Below are 12,111 nucleotides of genomic sequence, written 5' to 3' on the forward strand. Positions count from 1 at the left end.
TAATTGTTTTTAACTGTCTGTACGACAGGCAGTATTTCCCCCTGATGTGGCCATTTGTCTGCAGTTTGAGCATCTACTACAGTTCTATCAGACATTGTCCGTTCTGCTCTGAGGAATGGAAGGATCAGTGATGTTCTGTCCTGTCCTGGTGATAGTGCTAGTATAAAACATTTGCCACCTGACAATATTACAGATGTTAACTTGTAAAACTCTGAGCCTAATTTTGCAATGTCTGAAGGGGGGAAACTCTCTGCAAATAAATGTTGTATTATTATATATATGAGGAAGGACCATAAATCTGTGCCACAACACATATTTTGCATAGAAAATGTCCCATGTTACTTCCTCGGCATCTCCAGTTAAAAGGATCAAAGCAGATGATGTGCAAGCAGCAAGGCCTCTCCTTGTGACTCTGGAAGGTTTCTGCCAGTCAGAGCTGACCATAGTGGGCTATATGGGCAAATACTCTGCTCTGGTATAAGGCAGCTTCTTTACTGGTCTTTTCTTATTAAGATTGCAGATTGCATCCTTCTTCTAATGAGAGTTTCTAACATCTATTTATAATATTTTTAGGTCACTTGTAAGGGTAAAAGCCCTCTCAAGGTGACCTAAAAGATAAACCAAAGCTCAGTAAATAAACCCAGCAATAAACAATAAATCAGCAATCTCCATAAAAATGTTAAATACAATAATAAGATATGATTGAAACCATCATGCCAATAAGCACCTCAATAGAACATCAAGAAAATCAGGTTTGTTCTCAGAAATAGAAGGGCAGATGTTGCAGTGCTGAGGATTGAAACTATTTCTTAAGGTGTATTTTGTCTTTGGTATTAATTTTTGAATTAAACCAGATCTTAATTTCTCGACAAATTCTGATCTTATATTTGTTACTAAGTCATTGACAGAACCTGTAGTGAAAATTCACTTACCGTCTTGGTTCTGTGTTTTATTAAGAAGTCTTCTAAGTGCCAATAAGAACAGTTTAGTTTATTTGTGACTCAGCTATTGTAAGTCATTAATAATGGCAGGAAAAGCCAGAGGATAATTTCCTTTGTATTTAGAAGTGTTTTTCCCTTTCTAATAGACCTTTATTTGACATTACTCTTCCATGATAAATGGGGAAGAGAAAAGAGAGGGAAATCTATTTCAAGCAGTGGCTTTTAAATAAACAAAAGGAGATTTTTTTTGTGTGTAATTAAGTTGGTGAGCATTATTGGCCATTATGCAGGATTAGGATTTAGTAAGACTCCTTAGATTTTTTTCCTCAAGACTTTTTTTCTTTGTTTTTTATTTTGTTATTAGCATTTCTGAAACCAAGGTCCTTCTAAAACTAAGAGGGTTGCATATTCAGCATATATAGTGCTGGATTGATATGTGGAACCCACTGATTTCCCTTTTATAGTTGTACCTTGGTTTTCAAACAGCTTAGTTCTTGAACATTTTGGCTCCCGAACACCGCAAACCCAGAAGTGAGTGTTCTGGTTTGCAAACTATTTTTGGAAGCCGAATGTCCGATGCACCTTCCGCGGATTCCAGTTGAATGCAGGAAGCTCCTGCAGCCAATCGGAAGCCATGCCTTGGTTTTCGAATGTTTTTGGAAGTCGAATGGACTTCCAGAATGGATTCCATTTGAGAATCAAGGTACGACAGAAGATTCCATAACATCTGTTTATTGAAGAAATTCACAATGTTGTCTCTACATTTTCATTTTGTATTGTAGCTAGACTTTGGATTTCAGCCACCAGAGAATGGTGCCAGTATTGCTTCTTTTTACTTAACAGCTACAGTAAGTCTTCTGCTGCTGAATGGGAAGCTTCCTGCCCAATCCATCCTCCAGAAGTACACTTTTATTTATTTATTTATTTTAGAAAAGTACTGAGCTTGCTTCATGCTGTAGAATTAGGCTGCATTCTTGAGGCACTGTCCCCTCCCAAAGCTGTGCTTCCCACCCCCTCCCAGTTTTTTGGGGGGGATAATTGTCTCTTTAATTTGTGATGTAATGGTCAATGACAGCCTTCATTTGAAGAATGACAACTTGTTTTGAGAACAGGAGCAATGGGACCCTTTGATAAATTCGGGTAGGGCAAGTACACAGCAAAAGCCTGATTCTGAAGAGCCCTCCAAAGTCTACTCATTCAAGAATTTCCCTGACTTTGGGTGGATTTTTCATGATCACAATCACCCTATAATTGCTTAAGTGATCCTGAAAAAACACCAGCCTTTATAGTAACATGACCCTTCAAGAGTTAAATATTATAACTTTGTATGGACTAGAGTTAGATTCCACCCCTCTACCCATCCAATAGTAAAGAAATAAGCTTGTTTGCCTGCAACAAGAAGGGAGAGTTTGTTTATTCTGAATTTGTATTGATGCCTAGAGCAGGACTGGGTGCTTTCTGCTAAAGGTTGAAATAAAGAGATAACTTAAAGTGATCTGAAAAAGTATCTATCTTAAGATACTCTTTACTCTTTTAAAGCACTTACTATACAGTACTCAAAATCTTTTTATTGAATACTTACTGGTAAAGGATGAAAATAACCCTAAAGGAATATAAGCATTGTTGTGCACACTAAACTTAGCTGGTTGGCTGGCCAGCTAGGCCTAATTTCTTATTTTTCCAATGTGTGCAGCTGAGCATGAGGCCACATTTTTCGGTGGACAGAAAAGTAAACCAGCAACCAGCAAAAATTCCAATTGCTTTTCATATAGTTTCCAATTAGTCCTTTATATTGTGACCAGTTAACAAGTTTTCCATTGATTATCCAACCAGAAGGAAAATCTAAAGGTTAGGAGCGAGATGAGGAGGGACCCTCAAGGAGGAATTAATGAACACACCCTAAATGATCCCCCCTTCCCTTCATAGTGCATAGTTTTAAGCCAATAGAAAGCTTTCACATGTTTGTTCTTTTAGGGTTCACATGGGAACTACATAGCTGTTGCAGCTGACTGGTGCTGTGTAGCTTTCCAGACATGTCCCTTTAAACCTTGGAAATTGTATAGCCCCCAGTGACAATTTCTTCCGGTAGTGGTAGAAAAATCATTTTTATGCACAGTCAAAAATGAAACTGTTTTGGCTCAGATGTGCACTGGAAGCACCCTCTGCTGGTTGTAATTAGAACACATCAATTGTGTGACCCAAGGTCCTGTAAATATTAACAATGGATGGAGATTCTCATAGTATCTTCCGTGAAGAAGAAGAGAGCTTGAATGGGGACATCACTCTTTTCAGTGACCATCACACACTGAGCATTCCCATATACTTATTGTTGTTTGAAAGTTGATAATGAATAATATGAAGGCATGGGATACAGGAATCCTCAATAAATACCTTGTTCAGAGTTTCCAGTGAAGGACATAAAGTAGTGATGTCATATACGTCTGACACTACTTCTTCCTGCAAACAAAGAAGCCAAGAAAGTTACATCCGAGGTAAATTATATTTTGGCTAAGAATGCAGTCTCCCAACCCCAATGAAAACATTGTGTGTGCTGTATCTTATATTCAAAATACATAAGAAATTGCATAGCTTCCCTGTAAATATATAGAAAATAATTATTTTCAATCAGTGGGAATGCCATTTAGATTTTCTCTTTATAATCAGCATATTTTAGGTCAATGGACATTTCCTATTTTCAAATAATATGGCTCTGCTTTCAACTTCCACTTTATGCTTAGACTGGATTATAGTAGAGGATGTGAAGATTCCCTGATGAGGAGAAAGGATGTTAACAGAAGTATTAATAGATTTAATAACAGCGGAGCTAGCTAGCAACTGTTCAGTCATTCCTGTTATTACAAGCCATGTACAAACACTAGAGCAAAGACATATTAGAAGAAAAACCTGTCATATTTTGGGTTCTCTTATCTCATATGCGTAGGAGTTCAGTCCAAGAAGGAAACTGAGGTGGCAGTTTCCTGATAAACCCCATAAAATGTTCCTGATCCATCAAACAGCAGCTACCACTGTATCCCAACATTAAGTAGGATAGTGGACCATTTTCTTTTAAATTGGTATATGACCTACATTACAAAATTCCTAAGTGTTATTGTACTATACCCACCAAAGAAATAATGCAAAGTTTATTTTTAAAATGCAGTTTAAAGAAGATCTTGTTCTGTGGAATATAAATGTAGCCTTATTGTGTGCATATTTACACAGGAGTAAACACCAGGCAGAAAGGAACCTGCACATATCATTTACAGGAGGCTTGATAGTCATACTAAGGATTAAGGTACTTGATGTTCAGCTGTTTCAGCTTCCCAGGTGTCCTAGATGGAGGCAAGCCAGCTCAGTTTACAATCTAAGCCAGAAAAGACCTTTAGGAAGAAATGTTGCTCAGTAGGAAAACTACTATTTCTCTTTAGCACTACCTAAACAGTATCATATAGCGTAGGTGGTTGCCGACAGACATCTTTAAAAACCAGCCTTCATAGGCTGGTTGGGACTGATGGGAGTTGTAGTCCAAAACATCTGGAGGGCACCAACTTGTCAAAGGCTGCTATAAATAATAAAAAAATCAAAAGAGCTTAGGCAAGAAAGGCAATGTGATACACCCCAACGTTCAGAGTATTGCAACATCCCTGCATGCCACAAGCTGAAACACAGTTCAGGAAGTTGGTGTGATTCTCATGACCAGAAGGTTTCTCTGTAGTTTCTGATGGTGCCCTTTTCAGCAGACAGGGTAGCAAACAGGCTGGGTGGGTAGGCGTTTGTATATTTCATTATAACATTCATTTTTGTTGAATGTGAGAAGGAACCAAGTGCCTGAAATATCTCAGTAGCATCTGGGGCTAACCAGGAGTTGAATAGAGCATGGGTCGTTAATGAACAATCCAGCTGTCCTTCCTTTCTGTCTTTCTGGTTGTACAAGATTTTGCTCTCTGTGTTCTCAAGCATCATCCTACTGTTAGATGGAAAGGAAGGCCAGCCAGTTCGTCAGCTTGTGAGAAGGGCTCCTTCTGCTTGTTACACATTCTGTCAGCTATCATGGTTCAGCTGCCGCTGGTGCCAGTTTTCTAGAAGACCTGAATTATGGCATCAAAATTTATGGCTACTACTTTTCTTCTGTAGCATTTATGTCATCCATGTCATCTTGAATCATCTGCATATATGGTATAACTGTATTTTATTTAAAAAGCATGGGCTTCTAATAATGGATGGATGCTTTTGATGTTACTTGCACTTGTAACATTAATGTTTTTACTGCTTGGGAGAAGCATCTTTTACCTGCTGTGGCAGAGCTGATTTTTTTTTTTTTTGGAAAGATAATATTTTAAACCTCTTGCATATTAGGTATGGTGGGATCAGTTACAGTGAGTAGATTGGAAGCTGATGTTACATTAACAATTGGTGTCGTCCAATGTTGTATGGTTTAAGACCTCAGCCTTAGACTTTGGATTAAACGTCGAAACAGCCATCTCCCCTCTTCCTAAAATTAAATCCTTTACTTTCAGTTCAGATTTATTTTAGATACTCTGCCTTGGGATAGGCTGCTCATATGAAGTGAATCATTGCACATCTAAGACACAAGAACTTGAATGGAAGGGCAACATAGTAGTTGTAACTGTCTCCCCTATATGATGATAGTAGTGGTTGTTTTCTTTTAAAAATCCCAGTAATTTAGAACAAATTCATTTCTGCTGCAAAACATGTAGCATATGATGGAAATAAACAGACAACAGGTATTCAATAACAGCAATTTATCAGTAAATAGCGGGGGGGGAGCCTTTTACTTTGGATTCTGAGTAGATTTGTCTCTGAATGGTGTTGAGTGTTAGATAAACTCTTCAGTTTATTGAATCCACTTATATGGAATGGTGTTGTTTCTAAGTACTGCCCACAGATAATTGGATGTTTTGTGTTGAACAGTCACGAGAGATAATTGGATATTCTTCTTCTCTGTCCAGGTATTGGACTGGATTGAAAACCATGGGGAAGCCTTCCTTAGTAAACACACTGGAGTGGGAAAATCCCTGCATCGGGCACGAGCTCTTCAGAAAAGACATGACGATTTTGAAGAAGTAGCACAGGTAAGCAAGTGACAAATCTAAGCAAATTGCTTTGACAGGGGATACCATTGTACTGATTTATTGTGTTGTTTCCAGGACTCTGAAGTGCTCTGAGCTTTCTTTTCAAACATGTGAAATAAACTGTTTTGTTGGGATCTGGGGGTGAAAACCTACAATGTTTACAGGTTGAGTGCTCACTGAAAAGAGATGGAGGAAACTTTGAAGTACAGTGCCAGGAGAGTCTAAATTTAGATGAGTGTTCAGTCTTTCTTTTTCCTTTCCTTTTTCTTTTTCTGTGTGGAGATGGTAGATGCAGTAAAGTGGGTAGCAGCAGAGCAACTACAGGTTTTCTTGGATTATACACCCTATCTCAGTCCTTTCCATGCAGGATTCTTGCCTGATTATGGCTGGAAGCAACTTTCACAGCCTTGGTAAATGATTTGTACCTAGAGGCTGACTGGGGAAATGCTGTTGATCAGAAGCATTTGAGATTGTACATTGTTCTCTTGCATCATTTGGCTTGTTGGATGGGGATGTCAAGGTTGGCACTCCAGTGATTTAGTTCATTCTGTCTGTTCATACTTAGGAAGACTAGGAGAGCCCAATGGGAGTTAAATAAAAAATAAATAACTTCCATATTTGGCCAGTGTAATGTGACAGTGACTCTGGAGTTGTAGTTTACATGTGCAGAGGCATGATGATATTTAAACTGTGTTTCACCAATTGTATTAACTGACTGTGGTCTTCTGGGACCAGTTCAAGACTTGACTGATAAAGCCTGGGCATATCTAAATGATTGACCATGATATTATCATATATATATATATATATATATATATATATATATATATATATCCATGGGAATCAGTCCACAAAACAATTTGATGTCAGAATAAAGCATAATCCACAAAAAGCACATCAAAGGAATTACTGTTGTTGTACCTTTTTATAGCTAAGGCAAAATAGAAAAATAGTACACATCCAATCATCATACTAGCCCTCTCTAACTCTAGGTTCTATAAGCTGCAATAACCACAAAAGCTACCTCTCATGCTGTTTCTCAGTGTGGCTTCTCCTTGGGCATCCAGTTTATTCAGTCAACATGGCGCTATCCCATTCTCCAGAAGACATTAGCTTAGCCTCCAGTATGATGGCTTCAAATTCCTTCACAGTAAGGCTTTTCATTCTCACAGGTACCAGTATGTACCTTTGAAAGTCAATTTAGCAAAGATAATAATCTGAAGGATCTGAAGGATCTTAATAGTCTATTGTTCTTACTGCCATATTCTTGAGACTAAAAGATGTTATACCATCTCTTGATTTCTTCCATTGGCTCCTGTTTATACATTCAATCTTATTGTCATGATTAATTCATCTCTTCCTTGGCATTTACAGCCAGTGGATAGAAGTATGTCTCTTCTTAATTGAGACTTCCCATAACATACATATTGAATTCCTTTGGGCTACTTTTTGATTACTTAAGCATCCTTAAACCCTCCCCCACCCATCATTTGACTACTTATTAATGAACTTCCGGAGAGTGTAGAGGTGTTCTGGTCAGAAGAGTAGCTAGTCAAGAAATAAGGGTTCACTCTGTATTGGGTGAGATAGCACACCATAATTCACCAAATAATTAGCACTCAGTTGTCTGTACCACATTTGTAATAGAAACAACAGCAAAACAACCTATTTTTTTTTTGTATTGGTATTTGGAAAAATATATTTGGTTTCATTTGGGAAAGAAGTAAGAGAACACAGGAAGCCACCAGTCTCAGGAAGAAGGAAAGAAACCTTCAGGTGCACAAGCGACAAGCTTTTATTGAGCCCAATGCATTTCAGACTGAGCTCTTCCTTTAGGGCACTATGAATATAAATAATATGAACCTGAAGAAAAGAATGGGCATATTCCTCTTGAGTATGCTCCATTATAAATGGAACATATTGCTGATTTTCAAAGTGCTATGTGACACTTTCATGTTCAGAATGTGAGATGTTTGGCTTTTGGAAGTGAATAGGAATATGCATGCACAATAAAGGTTTTTTTGCATATGCCCCAACCCATTATATGTGTGCTAAAAAACATCTTTACTGCACATCCACATCTCTGTTTGCTAAGTTTTCATACTGGTCACCATCTGCCAGGAGAGTCCATTTTCCCCAGCCATAATGAAACTATGTGTGTGTACTTTTTACATCTCATCCTATTATTTCCTTCTAGCTAGTCTCACTGTCTCTACAAACATAATACCTCCTTCAGAAATCTACAAATCCCAGTCTTGTTTTTTAGGGAATCCTGTTACAAAGTTATTTTAATGCAGAATGTTAGGTCCCCTGCTGGGAATTCATAAAAGCTTGATCAGAAGTAGGAAATAGGGTTAGAGATTCAAGCGGAGTATTTTTGTTTTGGAAACTGATAATAGTGCTTTGACATGGCTGTTTGAAAACTTGTATATAAGGTTATTTAAGAGAAGGTTTTAAAGGGACTGTAGAGGAGGGCAGAGAAACATCCTTCTGTCTCTCCTGTCCTCTTGCTTCATGTGGATAGGAACTGAACATCATGGCAGGGAAGCAATGGGAACAGAAGGGCTTTCCTGCTATTCTGCTCAATATCAAAGACTGCTTATGCCAAGCCAGAGAGAACCACGGGATTTCCATGTCCCTTCTTTCTACATGTGAGGATGCCAAGCCAGAATTGTAAATTTTTAGAATCCTCTTTTTAAAATAGGTGACAAATATCCTGGATAAAGGAAAGAGGGTTTCATAGTTTAGGGTTCGTAATATTTTGCTCTATCGATCCAGAATGTCAATTACCATTTCAGAACATGGCTCTTCTTCCCACTATTGACCATAACCCCCTACTGACTTCAATAGCAGCTTGACCTGTGCCTTGTCTCTGGATAGATTTACACAATTTACACAAGAATCTTCTTACTAATTTATGGGGAATGTCTGAAATGTGACCGCTGAATGCTATGTGTCACTCTGGTACATATATAGCTTGAAACCAGGAAACTCCCACATTGTATCAAAGGTTAAAGGTTTGTGAAAATAATACTCATTTCTTTGGAAAAGTGTGATAGCAAAGTGCAGAGGCCAGACATTTGTCAAACCTAGGATTCCTTTGAAGAATTGTATCTTGTGTTGGATATAATTTATTATGTGGTTTGGGAAGGAATTTGTCTGTTATCCACTGGTTGCTTGATGATAGTCACTTGTTTTGCTCAAGCCATCTGTCTGTTTTCAAAGTTAAATGCTAACTGTGTAGATTTAGGTATATAAATGGGAGGGAATATAAATGGGAGGGGCATTTTGTGGGGTCAGATGGAAGTACTCCTTCCCATAATTTTTCTTCAATAACATATATATATATATATATATATATATATATATATATATATATATATATAAAATAATCACAGCTACAACCATTGTTCTTCAAATGTGCTACAGTTTGATAATCAGGCCACTGATCTTGCTGTGAACCTGGTCCTTCTTCTCAGAATCTGTAATATAAAAGTCTGAATATAAAAGGTGATTTCTTGCTCTGTTGATCCCAGAGCATAAGAAATACTGAATGATTAAGATGTAATTCTGAAGTATCCTGGATTCCCAGAAAGGTCTCTCCAACCCCTCATTGCATTTGTAGTGCCCCTGATATTTCCTCCCCACCCCCTCTGCTGTTGCATTAGATTTATGAGTTCATTCTGACGACATGTTGTGGATTATTTGCATCTCAAAAAACCTGGGCACACAAGCAATTTGTTTGCATGACTAGTATAATATGGGAGCCACATGACCATGGGCTCCTTCCATGAAAAGAAAAAATACATCTTCTACCTTGTGGGAAATGAAATTGTCAGCAAGGCAATTGAGTTTGTTGGACCTTACATTCTTGGCAGAGCTTGAGTTTCAACAGACATCAGGGTAGTTGAAGTCTTCCATGACTACTATAGCTCTCCTTTTTGAATATTTGGTAATATCATTCAAGTCCTCAATCTGGCTTAGAGGTCTATAGTAGACAGCCACAGTAAGGTCACTGCTGTTTCCCTCTCCTACATTTTTTACCCATATATTCTCAATCTGCTTCCATGCTCCCAAGTCATGGATCCCTTCACAAGTGTACACTAGACTGGATGGATTGGAGGCTGCCTGCACTTGATGGGGTTGCACTCCCTCTGAATGAGTGAGTACGTAGCTTAAGGGTACTCCTGGATCCTTTGCTGTTGCTTGAGGCTCAAGTGGCCTTGGTGGCACAAAGTGCCTTCCATCACCTAGTGGCTCAGCTGTGCTCCTGTCTGAACAAGGATAGATTAACTTCTGTTGTCTATGTTCTGGTTACCTTCAGAAGGCTGCCTCTGAATATACTTCAGAAACGTCAGCTGGAATTTGGTGGCCAGATTGCTCAATGAGGCAGGGCAATTTGGTTTCCAGGCCCGATTCAAAGTTCTTGACCTATAAAGCCTTAAACAGGTCTTCTTGACCTATAGGTCTTCTTGACCTATAAAGCCTTAAACAGCTCAGGACCTCAATGCCTCAAGGAGTGCCTCTCCCCATATGAACCAATTCTGGCCCTGAGGCTCTTCTTCGTGTACACCCTCAATGAGAGGTCTGGAAGGCGGCAACACAAGAATGGGCCTTTTCTTTGGTGGCGCCGTTTGTGGAATGCTCTCCCCAGGGAGACTTGCCTGGTGCCTTCATTATAAATCTTCAGGTGCTAGGTAAAAACGTTTCTCTATAACCAGACCTTTGACTGATTAAACAATCTATGGCCTTTTAAGTGTGTTTGTGGGAGACAATTATTGTTTGTTTGTTTTTGTTTTGTTTGTTATGTATTTTGTATTCTCATTTTGTATGTTTGTTGTGAACCATGATGTGATATTCAGTTGAAGGGTGGCATACAAATCTCATTATTAATAATAATATGTCTATTAAGGATTGGAAATATAAATAAATTGTGTACCCCTTTATCAGAAAAACAACGCTGTTGCAAAGTGAATAAGGGATGGTGATTAGAATTTGCATTTTTGGTCCTGCAGATGGCACTGTCCCTGCATCTCGATGTCAAAAGTCTGACCCAGTGGCCTCATTTTAAAACCAACTTAGGAAAGCATTGTTTGAATAGTAACAGGTATCTGCTAGAAAAGTGCAGTATTTCCTTCAGACATTTCCATCCTTGTCTAGACAGCTTGTTAATTTTCTTGCTAGAAGAGGTTAAAAGCTATCTACTTCATACTTCCAGAAGCCAGCTCATTTTTTAATACCACCTTTCTCCCTTTCCCCCCATAATGCATGAAATTAATTACACATTGGATGGATGGATGGATGCATGAGGGTATTTGCACAAATTCAGCATTTATTAATTAAAATTCTTTAAACCCTGTGCATGCAATTCAGAGAGGGAGACACAAGCTTGAACAGGAAATGCAACAAGATTTTACTAAACCTATGAGGCACTAAAAAATTAAAACAAAATGAAATTTGACATGTGCTGATGATATGGGCAGAGCCTTTCAGTTGTTCTTAATGAGGGAATTGAAGACTGTACAAATTCAAGAAAGTGCAGTTTGACTCTTTCCTTACATTTCATAAATGATGTAATGGGGCACGCGCGAAGACTCTGCCATGAAAATGGTCACAGATGTATTAGCTCAGTGATAGAGCCTCTGCTTTGCCTGTAGAAGGCCCCAGACTCAGTCCCCAGAATCTTCAGGTAAGGCTGGGAGACATTCCTGTCTGAAACCCCATCCTGTCAGTGTAGGCAAGGCTGAGCTAGTTGGACCAATGTTCTGACCCAGTATAAGGCAGCTTCCTTTGTTTCTGAAAAAGCACGTTTGAATATAAAATAGGAAACTGAAATCCCTAGTCCCATTTGTACACATGCATTTCACAAATCATTCCACTTTAATTTAGCAAAAATGACAACCATGCAATGCCTTTATGAAGCACTCTCTTAATATTTTTCCATTCTGAACTGATTTTTTTCTTCCTGTAGTCCTTATACACAAATTCTACTTTGATTAGTGTCAACTTCAACAACAAAAAACATTCTTGTTGGGGTGGGGGTGGGGGGGACTTGTGTTACTTTTGGTTTGTTGATA

The 12,111-nt window shown here is 38.5% G+C and overlaps 1 protein-coding gene across 13 annotated transcripts in view; it reads left to right on the forward strand.

The window, feature by feature from the left end:
- KALRN (kalirin RhoGEF kinase) overlaps positions 1–12,111 on the forward strand; it is a 488,570-nt gene that overhangs the window by 286,768 nt on the left and 189,691 nt on the right. For all 13 annotated transcript variants that reach the window (XM_053404286.1, XM_053404179.1, XM_053404188.1 and 10 more), the window contains one exon: positions 5,912–6,034. In XM_053404286.1, the coding sequence (XP_053260261.1) occupies positions 5,912–6,034 (123 nt within the window). The remainder of the gene's footprint in view (positions 1–5,911; positions 6,035–12,111) is intronic.

The sequence above is a fragment of the Podarcis raffonei genome, chromosome 1 (genome assembly GCF_027172205.1).
Source record: "Podarcis raffonei isolate rPodRaf1 chromosome 1, rPodRaf1.pri, whole genome shotgun sequence".
Taxonomy (NCBI): domain Eukaryota; kingdom Metazoa; phylum Chordata; class Lepidosauria; order Squamata; family Lacertidae; genus Podarcis; species Podarcis raffonei.